The sequence below is a fragment of the Thalia democratica genome, chromosome 7, assembly GCF_965202585.1.
Source record: "Thalia democratica chromosome 7, ktThaDemo2.hap1.1, whole genome shotgun sequence".
In the NCBI taxonomy this organism is placed as follows: domain Eukaryota; kingdom Metazoa; phylum Chordata; class Thaliacea; order Salpida; family Salpidae; genus Thalia; species Thalia democratica.
In genome coordinates, this window is record NC_139171.1 from 49,466,932 (window position 1) to 49,490,522 (window position 23,591).

The following is a 23,591-nucleotide window of genomic DNA, read 5'->3' on the forward strand; positions in this document are numbered from 1 at the left end:
ACTTAAAGTAAACTACTTTAATACATTGTTATTGGTCAGAAAGTGTATAACATTAAGTTTAATTTATTGAAACTTGAATACTATGGTTATAGTTTAGAAAGGATTTATATGTGTTTTAACAACGAAAATATTAATTATATATAGATTTATAAAAGATGTATTTTAACTTTTATTACTAAGTGGAAACAAAATTTTGCAAATTTTTTAGGTTTTAGTTAGCGAATGTTTTTATAAAAAGTTTTCATGTTCTTAGTACCTAAAACTAACGCTTTACAGCAATAAAAAATTTAATTAAGTTTTTAGAACAAAAGTTTTAATATAAACTATAAAAATTTTGTGTGTATACATTTATCTACTGACGGATAATTTAATACTTTAAGTTATATTTTAACGATATTAACTTTTAAAATTAGTGCAAAGATTAACTTCATTTTGGTAAAAAATTAAGTCAATTTGTATATATACAAATATTAGTAATAAAACAAAATATAATTTTATTAAAGTTTCAAATAATTAACTAATTCAAAAAAAATTTAGGTAAAACTAATTACTAAGTACCACAAAAAATGTTTAAGGTAGTAAAAGAACGTAACATTTATACTTGTTAAGTTTTGCTTTGTAAATAATTTTATAGCTTTGTATTAACATAAAGTCGACTGTCGTATAATATCTGATTAAGAACTTTCTAATAAATCAAACCACTCTAACATTTATACTATAGACAACAAACTTTGTACAGTTAAAAATCTGTTATAACTCAACTTTAAGTTTTTTTAAATCATAAACTTCTTCAGTCATGATCATGTTTAAACTTAACAGGAACAGAACTTTTCAGTATTAGAATACCCGAAGTTTACCGATTGTTTCCAAAATGTAGTTTTGGTCTGGATTCCGTGCGCCTATCTATTTGTATTATCACCTATTTTTTTCTATATGGAAAATAAATCAAAAGAAAAACTGTTAAAAATTACCAGGGTTTACTTTTTGAAAGCGGTTAGTTTTTAATTCGAAAAGTTTTTTTCATAGTAAATAAAACTTATTAAAAAAAAACTAAGTTATGCTGAGTAAGTTATTCTTTTAACTTTACTTAAACATAAAGTAGTAAACAACCTTTAAGATTTCCGAAATCATTCAACTATTATTAGTTGTAAAAAAATACATAAAACGTTTATTATTCGATACAGACAACTGGCTCATTTCTTTTAGCCACCAGTTTATCTCAACTAATATACAGGATTGTACAAAACTCTTATGGTGCTAAAAACTCAATAGCTAGTTTCGTTACACCTTGCTTAATATCTGCGTCTTGCGTTAGTAAATTGTAATTGAGTTTATCATTAACTTAGATATGTTGTTTTTTGGGAAAAAAAAAGTTAAAACTTTTATTTAACGTTTTAAAACTAAAACATTTTTCTTGATTGTTAGTTTAGGCTTTTTGTATTGAATTTCAGCACTGTATTAAGATTTAAAAGCTTTTGTCTTTTAACAGTTTGATAATTAGTTAGTCTTATTTGTCTTTTTCAAAGTATCAATAACTTAAAACTTTGTTTACAAAAAACGACCACTAAAAATAAATTATAAAATGCAATTAGTCTTTAAAATTTAACAATCAATTTTTTTTTTATTGATGAATAGTTATTTATTAGTTATTAAATTTCAATTATAAATTTTAAATTTTATTAACAATACAATGTTTCACTCGCTTGAAACTAGTCAAACGAGATCATCAGTTGAATAAAGCCTGTAAAATTTTCTACAATAACATGCAGGAAGACAATAGGCTAAACTTGAGATAAAATAAACTAAAGTTTGACTAGTTTAAAGCGAGTGAAACATTGTATTATAAACAAAATTAAAAAAATTATCATGGATTATTCTCCTTATATTTAAATTGACAACTTTTATTGTCATCTTTAAAGTAAAAAGTACACAGTTATCAAATTTTAAAGAAGTTAATTGCGTTTTATACTATTCATATAAAGCTTTTTGCTTAACCCACTATTACAACTTGGTTAACTATTCAAGCCTTTTTAATTAGTATATAAGCTGTTTTTTTCTTAGTTGAAGCTAAAATTAACCTTTATAAGTAGAAGTACAATAAATAATGAATGGTTTTATAATATCTCTGGTATAAAAAGTTTTGGTTTTATCAATTTTAGTTGTTTATAAAGTGGCAAGTCTTTAAACATAACAATAATATTTTACTGTTTAAAATAAAAACAATTTAATTCTAAATGAAGTTGAGAAATTTCTTTAAATAAAAAAAGAAGCGTAATACTTGAAAACTTTTAAATCTGTTTATTTATTTTTTAAATTGTAATATAAAGCAATAAAAAAATCTCCTCAGGTTTAAAAAATGTTTTCTAACTTAAAAACGATGAAAACTACTTAAATGAATAAATTTTAAACCAAGTTTTGAATAGAACAACTAAAAATTACTACTTTCTGAAAAATGTTCATTTACCAGATACTCGCAATGAAAATACAACAGTACCAAAAAAACAAAAGAAAAGTGACCAGTGGCTTTATGTTTAATTTTTGGTTGTTACTTTTCTTGAGTGCAGTTGTGATGGGCACGCAAAAATTCAAAGACGCTTTTTACAACGTATTTTAATTTTTATGTTTAAATTAGTTTCTTAAGGGAATATCTTAATTTATTTAAAGTATTTATAAGTTGTAAATATTACAGTTTTCGAAAAAATATTAGAAGTAAGACTTAAGATTAAAAAAAATCAATATATTAAATTTTTACTAACAATATATTTTTTTTTTAGATTTCTTATCAGCAAGTATAAAGTAGCTTAAAAAGTATAATAAGTATAAAAAAGCTTCTAAACAAACTTTTCAATTTAATTGAATTTTAGGATGGATCTGCGTTGGACTTAGTAGAGATGATATTTTTTATCTGCTACTTTTGCTCGATTTTATTCATGCTTGTTTTGCACTGCTTTGCAGAAAAAACAATACGAAAAAAGGTTTGCAACTTTTCATAGTTAAATTTACTTGAAAGCCTGACAGATTTTTTGGAAAACTTCATCAACATTTTGACAAAACATTAAATAATTTGACGTAATACATTAAACTTCATTTTCAAACAGAAACAGTCACCTGAAGAACACTCGTCATTCATCAACAGACTGTTTTTCTGGTGGTATAACCCGTATGTTTGTTTAACTTGTAAAACTTAAAATAAGTTTAAAAACTTTACAAAAAAAATTTGCTCTATATAATTTATATTCCGTGCATCTTTTGATACTGAATAGTACTAAATTTAAATTATTACTACTTAGTTAACAATATACATGAGTATACTTTTTTTTTCAGAGTGATCATGTTAGGTCACCGCAAACCATTGACGACGGATGACGTATGGGAATTGAATATAAATGATGGATCAAGAAATGTAGGGAAAGTGTTTAAGACTTTTTGGGATAGAGAAAGAAAGAGAGCAGAGTAAGTTTATTTAAACTTAAGTATTTAAAAGCATCATTTCAATTTTTAGTAAGTGTTATTCCTGAATCTTAAAAGTTTTAAACATCATAGAGAATCAACAGTACAGAATGATTTACTAACGTACGCAAATGAAGGTTTCGATGAAAAGCATACAAACGTAATTAGCTTTTTTTAAGCAACAAAATATTTATTTAAAAAAAACTCAATATTATTAGGAAAAAGACACCGTTAAAACTAAGAAATCATCTTCCCTCAAACCAAGTATTTGGAAAGCTTTGATGTATCAACACTGGAAACCATGTCTTGCTGGAGTTCTTTTAAAATTATTGAATGATGTGTTTCAGTTCTTTAAACCTGTTTTACTACAGTTAGTCTTTATTTAAACAAAATATAAAAGCCTGCAGTTGTTGAAATTTTGCAATTTTATTTTTAATTTAACTCGTACATACATGCAGTTTACTGTATAACCTAAATTTAGTTTTTAATGTTTTTCACAATTTTTTAGCGATTTATTGTATTTCTTCTATAAAGACTTCTAAAATTGTTTTATTTTTAACTTGATTAGTTTTAAAACACTACAAATACTTCCGAATTTTTGGTTTTTAAGGACTATTTGAATCTGTAGATGCATTTATTAATTCAAATAAAGTTTAAAAAAATTGTTTTTACATTCCTTTAAGATAAATAAATAAATAAATTCTCAGCAAACGTATTACTTATAACTTCTGTTTTATATGTTGAAAAAAAGCAAGACTGAAAATTAAAATAAAAATTAAAAAAATAGAAATAAATGTACTGGTCCCTATAATGGGTAATAAAAAATTTAAAGCTCTAGAAAAAACTCTTGTAATGTCTGATTTCATCTGAAACTAATACACAAAAACTTTATTTTTAAGTAGTGGTTTTGAAAAAGTTACTAAAAAGTTTACAAATATGATGTTACACGATATAATGTTGCTCCTATTTTCTGTAGATCCTTGATAGAGTTCATCCGTAGCAAAGACTCGCCAGTTTATCAAGGATACCTATTGGCTGTCTGCATGTATTTAGTATCCATACTGGAAGCAATTTGTCTGCAGCAGTATTTTCACAAGTGTTATTTGGTTGGCATGAGGATTAGGACTTCACTCATCACTGTTATTTACGATAAGGTTTATTTTTACTTGTTTACTTTTTGAGCATTTATATGTTTTGAAATTAAAATATATCTTTATTGTTTAAATACATACTTTTAACTTTCTGAAAACAATAAAGTACATTTACTTTGTACAACTCTAAATGCTTGTGTTTTCAACTAAAACAAGTAATCAAACTCTGTCACAATACTTTAGTTAAGCATTTTGAAAAATTAGTTTTTCAGGCGTTGAGAATTTCAAATTACGCCAAGCAAAAAGCTACGTTGGGCGAAATATTGAACTTGATGTCAACTGACACTCATCGACTCATGGATCTCATGACTTACTTGAACATACTGTGGTCCGGACCAGTCCAAATAACAGTTTGCACCATACTACTGTGGAAGGTGTGTTTGTGACAGTTTCGAATGTTGTTTTGCAAGTTTTAGTTTAATCTCAGTTATCTTGTGGTTGTATGTTTACTCTTAAACGTAATTTACTTGTTCTTTGTAAATAGTTGTTTATAAATAAAAATCAAATAGCAACTGACAAATAAAACAAAAGTCTTTATTCATTATAAAGTAAATAGGATAGTAAAGTTATGTCAACTTTAAAACCCATTTGACATTACTTCCAAAGGAAAAAAAAAACTCTTTAAACGAATTATACTTTGCTAGTAAAAAGTACAACAAAATTTAAAATTAAAACTATTATTAGAATTAAACTGCTTACTTTATTTTAACTATTTGTGTTGTAAAGTAAAATTTGTTAATATTTAGACTAGTTTAATAAAATATTAAATACAGCAACTACAAGTGGCTGCAATAGCTGGAATTTCAATCATGGTTGCCATAATGCCATTGAATGCTTTTTTAATGAAAAAGTTAAAGTTTTATTCAATGGAAAACATGGAGCTAAAAGATGAGAGGGTAAAACTAATAAACGAAGTTCTGAATGGAATTAAAGTAATAAAATAGCTTTTGTATTCAAGTTACTGTAAATAAACGTTGTTCAACTTATTGTTGTTTTTAGATTAAATATTCGGTAGCGGTTATAAAACCATATGATATAAATGACTTTTACTATACTTATTTGTTACATAGTTTTATAAGAAAATTAAAAGGATATGTATTTTTTTTAAGCTTATTTTTTTACTTAAATCCACAGGTGGTTAAGATGTACGGCTGGGAACCTTCTTTTGAGAAACAAGTACAAAAAATTAGATCAGAAGAGTTAAAAAACTTGAAAAAAATTGCTGTGTTAAAAGCAGCTTGTACCGGTTTATGCAGTATGACACCATATTTTGTGAGTTACTTCGAAATAAATATATAATAACTAAAACAGTTAAACCAAGTTTACAATTGTAAAACTGCAGTGTTTTGCATATTAACTATATATGTATACCTGTGTAAAAAAATGCTTAATTATAAAACACTAATAACAAGTGTAAAGTAAAGAGACAATAATCAAGAAATAGCAACAAATAGAAATATGAAAAAATTCTGAATATCATTTTAGTCTCTATTTATAAACTTTTTAAAGTAAGTAACTATTAACTATTGGAAAAATTAACAACCAAACCTGTAAAAAAGTTTACAAAGTTTTCAAATATATACCTCAAGGTCACCGTTGTATCTTTTGGAGTGTACTTGGCTATTTCCCCAGAAAGAGTGCTCGACTCAACTAAAACTTTTGTGTCAATTTCGCTTTTCAATATTATGAAGTTCCCACTTAATATGATGCCGAAAGTTTTCACTACTCTCATTAACGTTAGCTGTTTTGTAATATACTTTAATACTTCAAGTTAATGATCTCGGTATTAGAGTTACATACATAAAAATATTTTTCTTAGTAAAACGTACTATTTAGTTCAGCTTTTTGTTTAAGTCTAATAAATACTTAGTATGCTTTTTTAGAAAAAAACTGTTTTAAAACTTTATCAAAATAGTTTGCGAGCAAAAACTAGTAAAAAAATACTTTATTAAAGACAACTTAATGATGTTTTTAGGTTTTGCATACATAAAACTTTAAACTTTACAAAGACTGTAAAAGATTTTTAAAGTTAGTTTAAGTTTAAACAAGGTATATTACAGGCTCAAGTTTCTGCAAAAAGAATAAAAGACTATTTGCTTAGCTCAGAAGTAGATCTGAATGCAGTAGACCGTAATTATGTTGGAGGTTTGGGAATGAAAATTTTATATATATTAAAACTAATTAAACCAATCTTCCAATTGAATACACATTTTAAACAATGCCAAAAGTGCGTACCTACAATAGCGTACTAAAAATATATCTATATTGGTTTTAAGTTTAATACTAAAAAACTTAACATTATCTTGGTTTGTTAAGCTTTAATTTTACTTTGATTTATTAATTGCTATTTTGAGTGATGTGTACTGCTTTTAATCGATAAAAAGCTTACAGTTTAAGTTTAAAAAATAACATTACTTATATTAGACTAAATCAAGTTCTATGTAATAAGTTTAACCCACTCAATTTATTTTTATCAAAATTTACCTTAAAGTTCCGAATATTAAGTTTATAATTACGAAAAAATTTAGTTTAGTTTTGGTTTATCAAAAAAACAAAATCATACTTAAAAACCGGTTCTTCAACTGACATCACTAAAAACTCATAATATATATATATTGTTTATTGAACGGCAAATAAAAAAGCTCAAAATGTTTAGTCCGAAGACCTTTCAGTTATCGAGTCGCATACCACTTGGATACCTTTTAACGTATTGTCCAGGACATATAATTATCTAAAAAGAAGCTACTATTTTAACAAAATAAATCATTATATACAAATAATAAAACTCAAGCATGTAAAAACGAAATCCTAAGATAAGTCTAGTTAAAGTTAATACCTGAATTTTAAAACATTATGAAACGAAATGAGAAAGTTTTATTATCGTAACTAAGTTCGAAAACTAATTCTAAAAAGTTCAATACTGTATATAATTTGTAAACGTTTCTTTTAAAATTTTACCTTTTATTAAACCTGATCAATCATACTATTTCAAACTTAAACTTTTTTATTAAAGAGTAAAGTCAACATTTAGTGTGTATTTAAAGCTTATATTAAATTAATTACCGTTTAAAAACTTAAAAATGTAGTACAGTTTTTATTAAACTAAACTTAATAATTCTACCTAAGCTAAGTAAGATTTTGTAAAGTATTAATATTGCACATTGCACAGTTGTGTACATCGGAATCGTTTTACTAAACACAAATCTTTGGTAGATGACAAAAAATATAAGTAGTTTGTCACAATTAGTTATAAACGCTTATATTTGAAAGTTGTTGAATAGTTTTAGTATCAAAGATTATAATAATATACTGTGCATTGTTTAGCCTGTGAAAAAAAATTTAACTATTAAATTCAAATGCAAGAAAAAAACATAAGTTACTTAAAAATTGTTTTTAGAACATCAAGTTGTTGTGAAAGATGGAAGTTTCTCTTGGGAAGAAAATGGAAAAAACACTCTTCACAAGTAAACTTTTCAAAAAAAAAAAAACTACTGCGTTTTATGCAAAGTTATATAATAATCTACTTTAGTGTGACCTTCGAAGTAAAACGTGGGGAGCTGGTTGCGATAGTGGGGCACGTCGGAAGTGGAAAATCATCTGTCATTTCCGCTCTGTTGGGCGAAATGGAGAAGAATAACGGATACGTTGGAATGAAAGTATGTTTGTTTAGTTAACTTGGTGTTAATTACGGTTTAATTGTACTTAAGGTTTTTATTCAATTAATACTACACCCTTTTTAAAATAAAAATAAACTGATTATTTGCGAGCATCCTTACATGTTCTTCTTTTAAAAATGTGTAAAACTGCTTAAGTTTGAAACCTACCTTTTTTACATTTTAGCTATCATAATAAAATAGTTTAGCGACAGTTACGAAATTAAATCAAACAATTGTTTAAGTATTACGCAAAAGACAATAAAAAAAAAATGTTAACCAAATTTGAGCCTGACCATATCTAAAAACCATAAAATACTTTAAACTACTTCAGGGATCAGTAGCTTATGTACCTCAACAAGCGTGGATTCAAAACGCAACTCTTAGAGAAAATATACTGTTCGGAAAACAATTTAAATCAGAAAAGAATTTATTTAAAGCACATGAAGGTAAGAAGTTTTTTGGTGATGTGGACAAACAAGTCTACGAAAAAGTTGTCAATGCTACTGCTTTGAAAACTGATTTTGATATTTTACCAGCCGGTGATGAAACAGAAATTGGAGAAAAGGTAACAAAATTAACAAACATTAAAGCTATTCTTGATTTTAATCACGGGATTACTTCAGACTAATAAAAACTTAAAAAAATAATAAAAAACTGTATTTCAAGTTCAAGTTTACAATAAGTTTGGACCTTATACACAATTTTTACCGTTTTTGTTTCTTTTGTAATATTTCAAGCTATATATAAGGTCGCTGCAGCTAAACACATTCGGCACTCGGCAATACAAAAACAAACAGCCAGTATAGTTACAAATAAAAGTCAAATATTTTGTTCTAAATAAAAAGTTTTTTTCTAAGGTTCAAATAGTTGTTTAAAATCCTCAATGTTTGTGTTTTGCATTAACAATGAAGCTTAAGACAAAATAATAATACGTTTGAAGGGAACAAACTTGAGCGGAGGTCAAAAACAGAGAGTGTCACTTGCAAGAGCCGTATTGCAAGATTCAGAAGTTTATTTGTTGGATGACCCCCTGTCTGCCGTTGACTCACACGTGGGAAAACACATATTCGACAACGTTATCGGTCCGAACGGAATTTTAAAAAGCAAGGTGATACATTTTTAAACAAAGAACTTTGTTTTAACTTTAAACTGAGTAGTTCATTTTCTCCTAGCTATAAAATGTGTTTGTAAATGTTGTTCCTAAAAAAAGCTGTTCCTAAAGTCTTTTTACTTTTTTAATTCGGATTTTTTAATTTATAGTTAAAATATTTTTTAGTTAGTTGTATCAAGTAATTAATATAGCTAAAGCTTAGAAAAGATAAAAATTAAAAATCAGTTTAATAAACTTACTGAACATATACGAAGTAGTTTTTTTTAGTTTGTTTAAATAACTTAACTCAAAAAAGGTTTTGAATATACTCATGTGACTCATACAGTTTTGTAAATTTACAAAAATTCAAATAATGTTTAAGTTTTGTTTAGCTATTTGACAGGTATAAAAGTGAAAAAAAAATAAAAACTCAAAGTAAAACTAATTTCAGACACGTATACTGGTAACTCATAGACTGAATGATCTGTCTGAAACCGACAAGATAATTGTTTTGAACCAAGGAAAAATTAGTGAAGTAGGGAGATACGATGAGTTGTTGAAGAATAAGGCAGATTTTTACAGTTTGATCAGCGATTATGCCACGAAAAACCAGCGCGAGGAGGAAAAGACAGCATTTGACAAAAACGAAGGTGGTTTGAAATAACTTGCGAAAGCTAAACAAATTAGATACAATTTTTGTTTTTAGAAAATAAATCTCTTAAAACTTTTTTACTGATTCAGTTTAGACATTGTTAAAATATTTTTTAAGGTCTTTCATTCGTAGAAAAAAAGTGTAACTTAAGCTGAAAAATAGTTGCAAAACAATAGTTGAATAAAATGTTGTACTTTTTCGTAATTATTTTTTTGTATATAAGTCTATACAATTTTAGCAATAATTTTACTGTTTTTTCAGTTCGAGCCTAATATCTTTTTAATTCTACGAGTGTAAAGTATATGCTTTTTTATGTAGTCTATTTTTTCTTGCTTTTCTTAACCAATTTAAAGTTATTTTGATTTTAACATTTAATGTTCACCTTCATACACAAGCCTGATATTAAAAAAAGGTATTAATTGGTATTCAATCTTTATTAATTAAATAAACAACTAAAATGTTAAAACTTTTCGTGATACAATAAGATTTATAAAGTATAAAACTGTATCAAGTTAAAGCTTAAAGAATGCTAAACTCGAAAATGCTAACAAAAAGATACTAATATAAAATAAAAAGCAAATTTCAAAATTTTTATAACTAATCAAGTGAACGAAGAAGATCTTGCAAGTGTGCCGGAGTTTATTGATGACTACTCGGATGTCCAGGAGCTTGGAGATGAAGATTTTGAAGATCAGCTGAGAAGGATGTCACAAGAAAATGTTAGAAGGCGTAAATCTAGGTTAGTTTAGTTTTTTATGTTTTATAAGATATAATTATAAAAATTTCACAACTATTAAGAAATACTTGATACAAGCAAAATTGAATATATTTATATGTAAAAGTAAACAATAATGCAAATTAAAAGTTTCCATATCGCTTTATTTTATTATATAATTCTTTGAAATTATAAAACTAACAAAAACAAACAAAATTTTAAATTAATTAAACAATGCATTTAAGAAAATTAACACTTCTTGATACACTTTTTCTGATGAGTAAGCATTTTATGACAAATTAGTCAAAGTGCACGATCAAGAGAAAAATTACTGTACTTTAAAACTTTCTGAAAACTTTTATAAAAACAGGTTGTATTCCAATTCAAGTGAAAAATCTGTAAAACCAAAACATTTAAGAAAACTTTCCATCGCTAAAGGTGCCTTAACAAAACAGGAAACACCACAAGAAGGCTCTGTAAGTTTTACATTTTAAGTTTGCCTAATATATGTTTTACAAGAGTATTTTGTCTACTTTCTGTTACTATTAACGGTAAAAACTACTTTACAGGTAAAATCTTCAATAATTGCTTACATGCAAGCAATTGGATACATAATGTGTGCAGCTATAATTTTTACGGGGACGTTACTACAGGTTTTATACAGCTAACTTTCTAATTGACAAAAAGTGTTTTTTTAAATATTTCAACTGCATAGCATTTTAAATATAGTATTCCTTTATTGTTGTTTTACAGAGAAAAACATTATCTAATATCTTGAATAGTTAAAACTTGTAACTACTTTCAAAACCAAAACTTAAGGATATTAAAAGCCGTTAACAATTAACAGCCCTTAATTTTTAAACATACTTTAGTTGTCCAAAATGGGATTATCAATTTGGTTGAGCGACTGGTCGGCAGACGGGGATTCTTTACCAGCTGAAGAGTATAGAAGCAACATCGGTGTGAGAATAGCAGTGTTCGCGGCGTTAGGCGCAGTTCAAGGCTGGTTTTAAAAATAATAAGATTTTTAAATGTTCTGTTCAAAATTATTTTGCACTCTGTACAAAAGTGCTTAAGATAGTCATATGAAAAAGTTTTAGTTTTGATACTGTGTTGTGATACAAAATAACATGTGGAAATAAAAATCTACATTTTGCTAGAAGTATAACGTTCTTATTTATATTTCTCTTTTTACTGTAAAATTATTTAGTATATAGAAATAAAAACTTTATTCACGCTTTGATAAATGTTAAAAAATTTGAAGAAAACTTTTTCACATTAACATGCTTATTTACGTATATGCACTATTTTAAAAAGTTAAGAATTTCTTTAATTTTAAAAATCTGAGTCTTTAAAAAAACAAAAAGACTTAAAACATAGCAGTTTACAAAAAATATAGTGCTCTAAATAGGTACAAAATTTTGAAGGCTAAAAGTTATATATTATTTTGATCAAAAAAACTTTTCAATTTTTTAAAGTTGTTTAAAGCCTTTTTTCCTATTTCATTTAAAACCTTAACATAAGTTCTTTAGATATATCAAGCCTAAGTTTAATTTGTTAAAATAGCATTTTTTTACGTACATAACTTTAACAGCTTTTGCCGTTGTAACCAACGCGTACACTCTTTCTATTGGCTGTTTGAAAGCGTCAGCAAAAATGCACAAAGGATTGCTTCGATGCATCTTGCGAGCTACTACAAGTTTTTTCGACACAATTCCACTTGGAAGAATTATCAACAGATTTTCCAAAGTACTTTTAAATTTAACAAGATAAGCAATTTTCAAACCATTTGTTTACTTAGATTTAAAACATTACGTCTAAAATCTAAGTTTTGTTTTTAAAAGTGAAAAAGCAAAATATTTGTTAATTTACTAGGACATATTCATTGTCGATGATACTTTACCACATACTATACTGATTTGGACAAAAGCTATAAACTCAGTTTTAAGCATCATGATAATTGTTATGTACTCTACTCCTATCTTTGGTGTCGTAGTTTTACCTCTTGGCATACTCTATTATATTTGCGAGGTAAATTAAGTTTTTAAAAAATACAAACACATAAGTTAAACTATGTTTGATTGTATTAATTTTATTGATACTTGCTTGTTAAATTGCAACAGCTTAAATAAAGTTACTTTTATGAAAACAAAAATCCTCAGATAAAATATTTATACTATCTTACCAGCACCTAAAATGTGTAAAGATATAAACAAAATATAACAAACAGCTTGTAAAACAGTCTAAAAATGTTAAATTATTTTCACAACTTTTTAGATAAAATTATGTATTAAATTAAAGGACAAAACCGATGATTAAAACTCATTTAAACCGTTTAAGTAAACGTCTATAGTTTCTCGAAATGTATAATTTTGTAGTTCAAATTCTTCATGCATTATCTTTTATTAGTTAGCTTATTAAACACGATAAAGCAATCGACGCTCGAATTTATAGTCAATAGATTTGATGTATAGAAAGACCTCACGGTCATCGTAAAATACAACATTGAGTTTTAAATGTTAGATTAAAAAAGTATATATTGAAAACGCTTTAGAAAAGTACGCTTTTGCTTTAGTTATTCCCTTTTAAGACTAGGCACTGTTAATTCAACTTGTATTAGTGGTTATTTGCTTCCAAGTTTCATCACATTATTTAGACAAAACCATACAATGTAACTTTACAGCGGTTTTACGTGAAAACTTCGAGGCAGCTGAAGAGAATAGAAAGTGTTTCGAGGTCTCCCATCTTTTCGCACTTCAGCGAAACATTGTCCGGATCAACTTTGCTGAGAGCCTTCGGAATGGTGAAACAGTTCACTGAGGTGTCGCACGACAGAATCGACATGAACCAAAAGTGTTACTACTCCAACACAATATCGTACAGGTTGCTTTTATTGCTTTGAATGTTTTTTTTCAAAAACCTGCTAAACAAAACTGTCATAAAACTAATTAAAAGCCAGTAAACCATAGCTAAGTATATTAATGCTAAATGTATTTTGAACCTAATATCGAAATATCCCTGTAGGCCAGGTATACTGTAAATAATACTTTGGTCAACCACAGTGGCGTAGCGTGGTACTTTGGTCAGGGGGTGCGCAAATTTTTTCTCAAAAAACCTCTAAATTAAAACTTTTCTAACTAGCTATAAAAAAACTTTTTATAAGTAATATAATTGAAATAAATTTATTAAGTAAAATAAGTTCGTTAGCTGTTTAAAAAAATATTTATATATTACAAAATTAAACAATTAAATAAATGTATAAATTTCATTAGAATTACTTATACTTGCAAATATGTAAACTTACTAAATAAAAATTGTTTTTGTTACTTACAGTAAACTTTATATCTTTAAAAATTAATATATTCAAAAAACGAAAGTATCTGTTTTATTTACGAAAAAATATCAATCTCTTTAATATACAATACAACAGTGATAACAACACCTCATTGCACATAATTTGAATAAAGCTATATAGAAGTTAAAATAGACCAACTTTATAACTGTTATTACAGTTTATTACAACTTTGTAAAATAGTTAAAAGTATACTTTTTAAATTTAATTCACTTGATTGTATTTGTTTAAAATAAAAATCACAAACAAAGTTTATTTCTCATTAGCCGACACGCTTATCTTGTATGTTTACAAAAATAAAGTTCCGAAAACTAGCAGTAGTCTTAACAATGTAGCATAAAAAAAATTGTAAAATTGTTTAATTTTTCTTTAAGCGTAACGAATTTTTGTAAACTTTTTTGTAGAAAAATAATCTGCCATAAGGTTATACTACAGCGGTGCGCTATATTAATTGCGTACTGTTTGAGTCTAAATTCTTATGAAGTTAATCAACTGATAAAAAAAATTTTATGGAGTTTTTCATCAACATCGGTGCGCTTTTGCAATTACGCACCGAATCAGTATATTGAGTAATAACATGTACCTTCCTAACTTGTCACTAATTGGTATTCAAAATTTCGTTTAACTTTTTGAATACTAGATAAACATAGTTGAAAAAAGGCAAATTAAGAAAAAATAAACTATAAAGGATATTACATTCTTTTTTTTTACATTTTTCTTTTTTTGGGTGGCACGCATGCGCCAGTGTCCCTCCCCACGCTACGCCCCTGGTCAACCATAACTCTTACGACTTACAATAAAAAAAAAGTTATATGATTTTTTTAAACATTTATTTTGTTTATAAGGTTTATCACTTGCTTGAAACTTGTATATATACATAAGTATATTATTTAATCATTTTACATATTTTTAATGCTTTTAATAAAGTTTTAAATTTTCTACTTTTTTCTAAACAAATTGTTTCTACACAGATGGCTCGCTATAAGGCTCGATGTTGTCGGAAACGCAGTTGTTTTTTTCGCAGCATTGTTCGCTGTTGTGCAACGAAACACCATAAACGGCGCTGTCGTCGGTCTCTCAGTTACTTATGCATTACAAGTGAGCCTATGTTTATTGATAGGTTTTTTCATCGAACAAAAAGTAAACATTAAAACTGCACGTTATGAAACACTTGTTTTTATTTTAACTTTCGGTTCTTCAATAAAAAAAATAAATATTAAAAAAAAGTAAATTACGAAGTTATTGCTACAACTAAAAATGTAGTTAAGTAATATAAGTATCACAAGTAGATAATTCTTATAAATACCTTATTTAAAATTTCGTTAATTTTGTGTGCTTAAAGTATAAACTATTTTGTAAATAATTTAAAACTAAAGTTGCTTCAAAACAGATGACACAAAAGTTAAATTGGCTAGTCAGACAAACAACCGAAGCTGAAATTCAAGTCGTGTCTGTTGAAAGAATAAAAGAATATTCTGAAATCAAACCAGAAGTTTGTTCAAACTTGATAGTTTTTTCACAAAAATCAACGTACTACCAACTTATTATTTTTTATTCAGGCTCCTTGGACGATTAATGAAAAGAAGCCAAAAAGTAGCTGGCCTGAACATGGCAGTGTTCAATTTAATAACTATAGCACAAGGTACAGAAAAGGCCTAGACCTTGTGCTTAAAAAAGTTCAAGTAGACATAAGAGCTAGAGAAAAAGTTAGTAAATTAGACAAAGTACAAGTGAAACAACTAACTTAGTTTAATTAAATCGTCATCAAAAAATTTAAAAATAAAACGAATTAAAAAAAAAACTTAATAGATAGGTGTAGTAGGCAGAACCGGGGCTGGAAAATCTTCATTGACACTCGCAATGTTTCGTATTTTAGAGTCGGAGAAAGGCAACATAACAATTGATGGAGTAAATATAGCTGAAATAGGACTTCACGATCTCAGATCTAAAATTGCTATTATTCCTCAAGTAAGTTGTGCTATATTGTACATGAAACAATATATTAAATTTTATATATATAACTAAATTACAAAAACTACGCATGTTTCAGTAAAATTTGTTTTGTTTTTCAAAGTCTGTCTTCGCAATAGTTTTAGTTTACTACGAAAATTGTAAAAGTTATTTCTAAAATAGTAACAAAACATGGAAACACCTTCACTAATTTACATATTAAGAATTTTTATACTAAAGGTCAATACAGCTGCAGTTTACGAGAAAAAATATTAAAACGAAGTAAAAATAAAGTACATAAGGTCCTACAGCTTTGTTCATAAAGTACTTTCTACTCTGTATTCACAAAGTCTATGGTAGTTTAGGTCTTATTACAAGGTGTAATTTATTACATCCATAATATAGCAACATCAAAAAAAAATTAACAACTTTAATTATATTAATAGTAGCAATACACTATGCTTAATTTCATAATCTTTTCTGTGAACATCAACTTAAGGTAGACTGTCATTTACATACACAGGAGTGGGGGTACTAGGTTTTTTAAACTTGTATGTTATTAGAACAAATATACAAACGTTGCACATTTCAAAGAACTGGTAAAAATATTATGTGTACAAACAAATGGCATTACCAATAAAAACTTGAAAAACTAAACATACAACTACCAAAAAGTTTACTATGTATAAAAATAAAAGTTGAAATAAAATTCATGTGAAAAAAAGGCTTAAAAGAGTTTATACATTCCAAAACTGTAACTTCTCCAAACGGTTTTTTGTACAACTAAAATAGTATTTTGAAAATAACATACCAGCACAAACTACCAAATAAAGATAACTACAATTCATTTAGTTGCAAACCTTGTCACAACTTAAAAATTTTAAGTAGTTCAAAACGCCGGGTTGTCATTACAGTTTTTAGTACTAATCAAAGTAAGTTTAAATTAAACTAGTAGTTTACTAAAAAAATTACACAACGTTATTAAGATTTATATCAGTCAGTTTTTTAGTATGCTGTTTTTAATATATAGTGTAAATCCAGCTTAATCTTTTACATCATAGGTGAAGAGCAACTTTTAATTATTTTGCTATATACAACGTATTAATTATTTTAAACACTTTTAACAAGATGGTAGATCAACTGTATAGCTTGGAAAAAATTTGTGTAGTACTCTATTATAGCATTTAAATGTAGCATAAACACGCTTAGTTTGTTTTTATTGTTCATGTTTATAGCCAGAATTAGTTTTAAAAAAACCTAGTGTCCCTTTCGGTATGAAAATCATTACTTTTAACTAAAAATCTTTTAGGATCCATTTATGTTTTCCGGATCCCTCCGAACAAACCTCGATCCGCTTGAGGCGCATTCCGACAACGAGATTTGGAGCGCTCTGGATCTTTCCTTCCTGAAAACTCTCGTTTCGCACCTTCCTGGGAAACTCATGCACACTTGCTTAGAAGGAGGTTCCAATTTCAGGTTGAATATGTTTACAACGAACCTATCTTGAAAAATTTAATTTAAGTTGCTTTTATAATATTAACTATGCTGCTTATAACTACGGAAATGAAAGTTCTCTTCTTTGCATGGTTGTAAAATTTTTAATACAATAGAAATATCTATAGCATGAAGTTATTTGAAAATTTAATTTAATTATTAAAGTGCAACAAAAAAATATTAAATTTAATGTTTAAAAAAATCAAAGACGTGTTAAACAAAATAAAAAAAATATGCAAAAATCAAACAACTGCTTCTTTTTAGGTTCAATAAACAGAAATGTAAGATTCTAACTACTTCGAAAACTAGTTTGAAAAATTTATAACACAAATAAAAACAAATAGATTCTGATTAATACTAAAACAATTTAAACAATTTATAACACAAATGAACTTCAGTGTCGGCCAACGTCAGCTTGTGTGCCTGGCCAGAGCGCTGCTTCGGAAACCGAAAATAATAATACTGGACGAGGCCACGGCGGCGGTGGACGTGCAAACCGACGAGCTGATACAGCAAACTATAAAGTCTCAATTTAGGGAAAGCACCGTTCTGACGATTGCTCACCGGCTAAACACAATAGTCGATTATGACAGGTGAAAAGTTTATGTTTTTTTGTTTAATATAATGTTAGTTGAGAAAGTTGTTTTTAAGCGATAGTGGTAAAAACAAAACATGAACATAGTTTTCAATTAGCATGCAAAGTTGTATGTAAGTTTTTTTGACTTTGATTTTAAAACTTTGCTTTTGCAGAATTATCGTTTTGAGTGAGGGAGAAATTAAAGAATTTGACAACCCAAAAAATTTACTCGTCAATGAAAGCTCTATATTTTATTCAATGGCTAAAGAGGCTAAAATAGTATAACAATTTATTGAAGTTTATTTTTTAAAGTTCTGATACTTATTCTTAAAACAATATATATATGTTAGTAAAAAGTTTTGAATTAAACTAAAACTAACAATTTATTCGCATTCCGTATTTTATTTATAAAAGTATAATAGTTTTTGGTGCATGAAAATTGGAATTCTGACAATTCAAATTCTATTGATTCAGAGTTACTTTCAATTAGATCCTTTTATAAACATTCAAAAAATATTAAAATCTTATCAGTTAGAACCACATGAGAATGTTTTTTCTTTTCAAGTATAAACTCATTTTTTAGATATGGCCTAAAAAAGTTTTATTAAAGTTTAAGCAGTCAGAACTTGAATTGTCGTAATTTGAATAGTCACGTAGTTAATGAATTTACAATGTAGTAGTTGAAATATATCGAACCTTTTACTATACTTATGATTAGTATTTTTTTCACATAGATAAATGGTTGCTCATTATATTTTATTATATTACTTCAACATTTCAATGACTAATAATCTTAAAAACTCTTAATACTTTATGTTACAACTTAATATTTTTGTAAAAAGATGAAAAATATCCGGTTAAAGTTTTTATCACGATGTAGCTAAAATTATTTACAATTTGACTGTAAGTGCTTTATACTTATTAGAACTGAACTGAACTAACTAATAAAAGTTTAATATAAATTGCGATGTACATGTTTAGATAATTAACAAACACTTTAGACTTGAATAAGCTTAAAAAACGTTTAAAAGCTTTATTTTTTTTAAGTATAAAAGGTTTCTAGTCTAAGAATAAAACCATATACTATTTCAATAATTTATTTAAAAATACTATGCTTTAATAGTAATAATTTTCTGCTCGTTGTGCCTTGAAATTGGTAGTTTTTTTTATGTATCCTTTTATAGTTAATTTTGGTGCTTTGATTTTGTTTTATATTTAATAAATTTGTGAAAAATGCAACTTAGTTCAAGTGCCTTAAGTTTATATTAGCATAAAAAAGTTTTTTCTTTTTTAATATTCAAGAAAATAAAATTTAATCATTTACCAGTACAAAACTAATTTATTTAAGTTAGTACTTTTATTAAAAAATTAATTACATTAGTGTGACTGAACAAACTTGTATTATATTGTGTTTGTTTTTATTTTACAAGTTATCGATGTATTTTGAAGTGATTTTCTGAAATTAGTACTTTGAAAAATAAAAACCTAATTTGACTTTATATCGCTAACACGATAAAACTGTAAAAAGATAGTGTTGATATTCATATTGAAATTTTAGAATTAAAATAATCTAAAAAAATAATTCTGATCTTGTATCATAAAAAAAAGAAAAGGAAAACCGTTATACTATTGCGTTCTTTAAGTTAATGTTATATTTATGATATAGTTTATAGTAATATTCTAAAATAAAACTAGTTTATTTAGCTTAATTTGTTAAAAAATTATCAATCGTTATAAACTATTAAATAACTTATAGATCCTTTTTTACTACTTATTTATTAGAATTGAGTCATTTTTAAACTTAAGACTGTAGAGCTTTGTTCATTATTTTTTCTGTCTTACTTGTTCATGTAAAAGTGACTTCCAAAGTGTACAAGTAATTTTTTAATGTTCTACTTGATAATTTTGAAATACAAGTTTGCATAAACAATTTCTGTTTTCCTTGTTGATTAGTTAAAACAACAAGGTCTAAAAAACTTCTATTCATTTTTAATAACAGTACAAACTTAAAATTTTTTGAAGTTTATTGCTAAATCATTATAAAACTATCAAACTGAAAAACACGGAATAATTTCAAACGCTCCTACAAGTTTTCTAAAGTTCAATCGAGTAAAAAGATTTCAAGTTGTCAAAAACAAGTTTACGTGAAAGTCTAATTTTTAAATAAATAAACTTAAATAATTTTTTAAACACTAATCTTAAAATAATTTGTATGCTAATTTCAATTGTTTTTATAAATTATTTTTTTTTTTAATCTCTGCTTTTTTTAGGTTATTAATTAAATTTGAATAATTGATTCTGCTTTTTTGATTTTGTATCATATTTGTTCTCACACACTTCAGTACTTTTCGTGTTTTGTACTACAAGTATGAAACTTAAATATTTTTTAGAGTCATAGTTAGTATTTAAACTTATGTTTTAAAGTCTACCAAAACTTTTAATTTAAAGTAATACATATAAATCATACAACAAACTAAAACTTATATTAAATATAACTTTTATTTATCAATATATTTAAAACTAGTTTGTAACGTCACAATATAGACTAAAAAAAATAAAACTTCTTTTTTATTAAAGTTATATACACTGAAGAAAATAGAATTTATAATTAAATAATAAAGTATTTATAAAGCTTAATTTAGTTCAAATATAAGGATCACTTTAGTTTTTCCATTATACATTTTTTGAAATTACATACAGTAAAAAATATCAATTTTTTAATTTCATTCAGTCAGGTGTCTGTTACATTTTGTTGTTTGATAAAGTTTCAAATAAAATAAAAAAATCAAATAAAAACAAATTTTTAATAATTGAAATACTTGGTTTTACGGACATTTGTTGTTTCAAATACATTTAATTCAATTAATCAATACACAATGTCACGCTTGCTAATCCTCGATATGATTTTCAGTTTTAAATACTTAAAGTTTGAAAATAGTTAAAACATTTAGTAAGAGCTATTTGTTTTTTTTTTAAACTACCAATTTTTTTTTGAAAGCTATAGTTAAAATGTTAAGATAGGAACTCGTCTTTGTAGAAACACAACTTGTACGAAATCACCAAATTCCATTTATTTCGTGTTTCATATTTTGATTGTTTTATACACTGAAGTTTTGATTCACACATAAAAGTTTTAATTATTCTTTTATAAAACAACTTACATAAAAACAATAATAAAATAATGGTTAATTTTACTTTTTACAGTTAGTCAGAATTCTTTTCATGCTTTTACATTCTAAATTGCCTAATTCTTGGTTTTGAACAAAACAACTTTTTGAAATTTTGTATGAATTTTTAGACTAACCGCAATAAGCACTACATAAAGTTTCAACAAACTTCGCAAGATTAAATGAGTAATTTGCGGTACAATACATAGTTGATCATTCAAAAAAATGTCTGCTCTATTTAAAATTCGTTCATTTCACATTTTTAATTCGTATTAGAAATGAAATTGAAATTCTTGCTATTATGTTACTAAATGCTATAAAGTATAAAATCAAGTAAACAAAAGGGACACAAGTTTATTATCATTATGTGAACTATATTTAAAATTTTCCTCTAAAAGTGAAGTGATTTACTTGGTTAATTTAAATTCTAAAAAAATTGAAAACTATAAAATGCTTAAAATAATAATTCATTAACATATTTTGCTTTTACTAAAAATTGTTGTACTATTAAACTTATATCAAACATGTTTATTTAAAAATATACTATATGTTAATTAAATGTTTTGATAAAAAACTTTATTGAAGTACAATTGAAGCATTTATATTTTTTTAAAAATATTTGTTTTACTACTTTTAAGGTTGTTTGAAGCTGAAATGTACACAAGTTCAATTTAATAATCTCGTTTAATCTGTCAATGTTGCAACAATTTTTAACTATAATATTAACATTTTCACAAACATATACCTTTTGATTTTAAGTTATCAAAGTTTATCCATTAGTAGACTAAACAGTATGTTTGACAAATTCATTGAATGGGAATGTATGTCTTTAATAGTTTAGTAATTTTACTTTTTTGTTGATTAGCAGGCAATGTAAAATATGAAATAGTTGAATGAAAATTTTAAAGCAATTTGATCGGGTAGTAAAAGGTATTTGAGTTTTGCACGCCTAGTTAGTTTTGCAAGCGTTGTAACTTAATTAATGGAATACTTGAACTTACAATTTTGATAGACGCTTGAAGTTCATTTGTACTTGTTACAAGATTAAGGAATTCAATTATGTGGTAATGAAAGTTAATCTATTGTTTTAAAGTAGTTTGCGTGCTTTGATACCTTTTTTTTCTAAATCGCAGAAAGTATCAACTAGAAGTTTTTTGTTCTACTATAAATTTTAACAAACAATTTTTGTATTTAACTTAAAAGAAAGTCATTAAAGTCTAAAGTTTTAACATTATTTTCAAACAAGAAGACTATTTCTTTGTGTGGTTAAAATACTAGCGCTAAAATATGTACCTATTTTGGAACAGAGTTCGGAAATCTGCGGCCCGCGAGTATTTTTTGTTTATAAAGGGATGCGGCCGATAAAAGGTAATTCCTGGCGTTCGCAAAAATACAAATGTGACTTGCTAAAGAAAAATTTAGAACTTACACATTATATTCTCGATTCAAAATTAAAAGCAAAAAATTATAACGATACATACCTGGAAAATTTCAAATATACTATAGACATTTCGAATATGTTACTAAAAGAAAAAACTAAAACTACAACTGCAGCCCGCGAATATTTTTATTTTTTAAATTTGGCCCGTGACCACAAAATGCCTTTCGAATCCTATGTTAGTATATTAAGTGAAAAAATTATGAGGAATAGTACTACTGAATAGACAAAATATTACTTTTTTTGAACTAAACTTTTTTATTTATAAACAAACAAAATACTTATAACTAAGTTAAATAGTTGATTAAAGTATATTAGAAAATGCATACATGTTGTTGCTTTTAAGATACACATGAAGATGTTAATCGCATCTTTGGGCAATTTTGGCTACCAGAGAGCATGAGAGCAAAAAATAAAATGTGTAATTAACTAACTAGTCAAGGGGCGACATCTCATATAAGGGACGATTATATATTAAAATTCTGCCAAGGGGGCGATTATGAAAGTTAGCTAGGTAAACCCTGATGTAGCTAATCACAGACTATGGAACTAAAGTTATTATTCCGCCTAAAAATTTCAAACTAGATTTAAGAGTAACAATACTTTCAATAAGTTCTTTCGTGTATTACAAAGGTTAGAAATTTATTGAATGAACAATAAAAACTTGTTTACTATTTTTAAATTGTTTTTAGCAACTATTTATATTTATCATACGAACTAAGTAAGTTATAATTTAATTTGGAAAACTAAATTATTCCCTTTGTAGAATTTTTATACACTAAATGTTAAAAAACTCTTGTTTACATGAAACTTTTACATTAATACTTTCAAACACATTGTTATTTATTAGAAAATTTCGGAAAACAATATATATATTTTATAGAAGTATTTTGAAGCGT

At 26.2% G+C, this 23,591-nt stretch overlaps 1 protein-coding gene across 1 annotated transcript; it reads left to right on the top strand.

Moving 5' to 3' along the window:
- Positions 1–867: 867 nt before the first annotated feature.
- Positions 868–18,671, top strand: LOC145841524 (ATP-binding cassette sub-family C member 3-like). Its single transcript, XM_082948883.1, has 33 exons — positions 868–993; positions 1,185–1,310; positions 2,468–2,605; positions 2,865–2,975; positions 3,099–3,160; positions 3,325–3,453; positions 3,544–3,610; positions 3,669–3,820; positions 4,427–4,604; positions 4,814–4,975; positions 5,375–5,533; positions 5,736–5,873; positions 6,191–6,337; positions 6,662–6,746; positions 7,999–8,065; positions 8,131–8,257; positions 8,589–8,822; positions 9,198–9,365; positions 9,799–9,997; positions 10,606–10,738; positions 11,085–11,190; positions 11,284–11,367; positions 11,587–11,716; positions 12,309–12,463; positions 12,590–12,745; positions 13,398–13,597; positions 15,038–15,164; positions 15,457–15,558; positions 15,626–15,772; positions 15,876–16,034; positions 17,326–17,492; positions 17,909–18,103; positions 18,261–18,671. The coding sequence occupies exons 1-33, from the start codon at positions 934–936 to the stop codon at positions 18,370–18,372; spliced, it is 4,482 nt and encodes a 1,493-aa protein (XP_082805009.1). The 5' UTR covers positions 868–933; the 3' UTR covers positions 18,373–18,671.
- Positions 18,672–23,591: the final 4,920 nt, after the last annotated feature.

Coding starts and splice junctions, on each gene's coding strand:
- LOC145841524 (XM_082948883.1), top strand. CDS start 934: ATGGAAAATAAATCAAAAGAAAAACTGTTAAAAATTACCAGGGTTTAC. Junction 2,606..2,864: donor TCAAAGACGCTTTTTACAAC/GTATTTTAATTT, acceptor ATTGAATTTTAG/GATGGATCTGCGTTGGACTT. Junction 4,976..5,374: donor GCACCATACTACTGTGGAAG/GTGTGTTTGTGA, acceptor TATTAAATACAG/CAACTACAAGTGGCTGCAAT.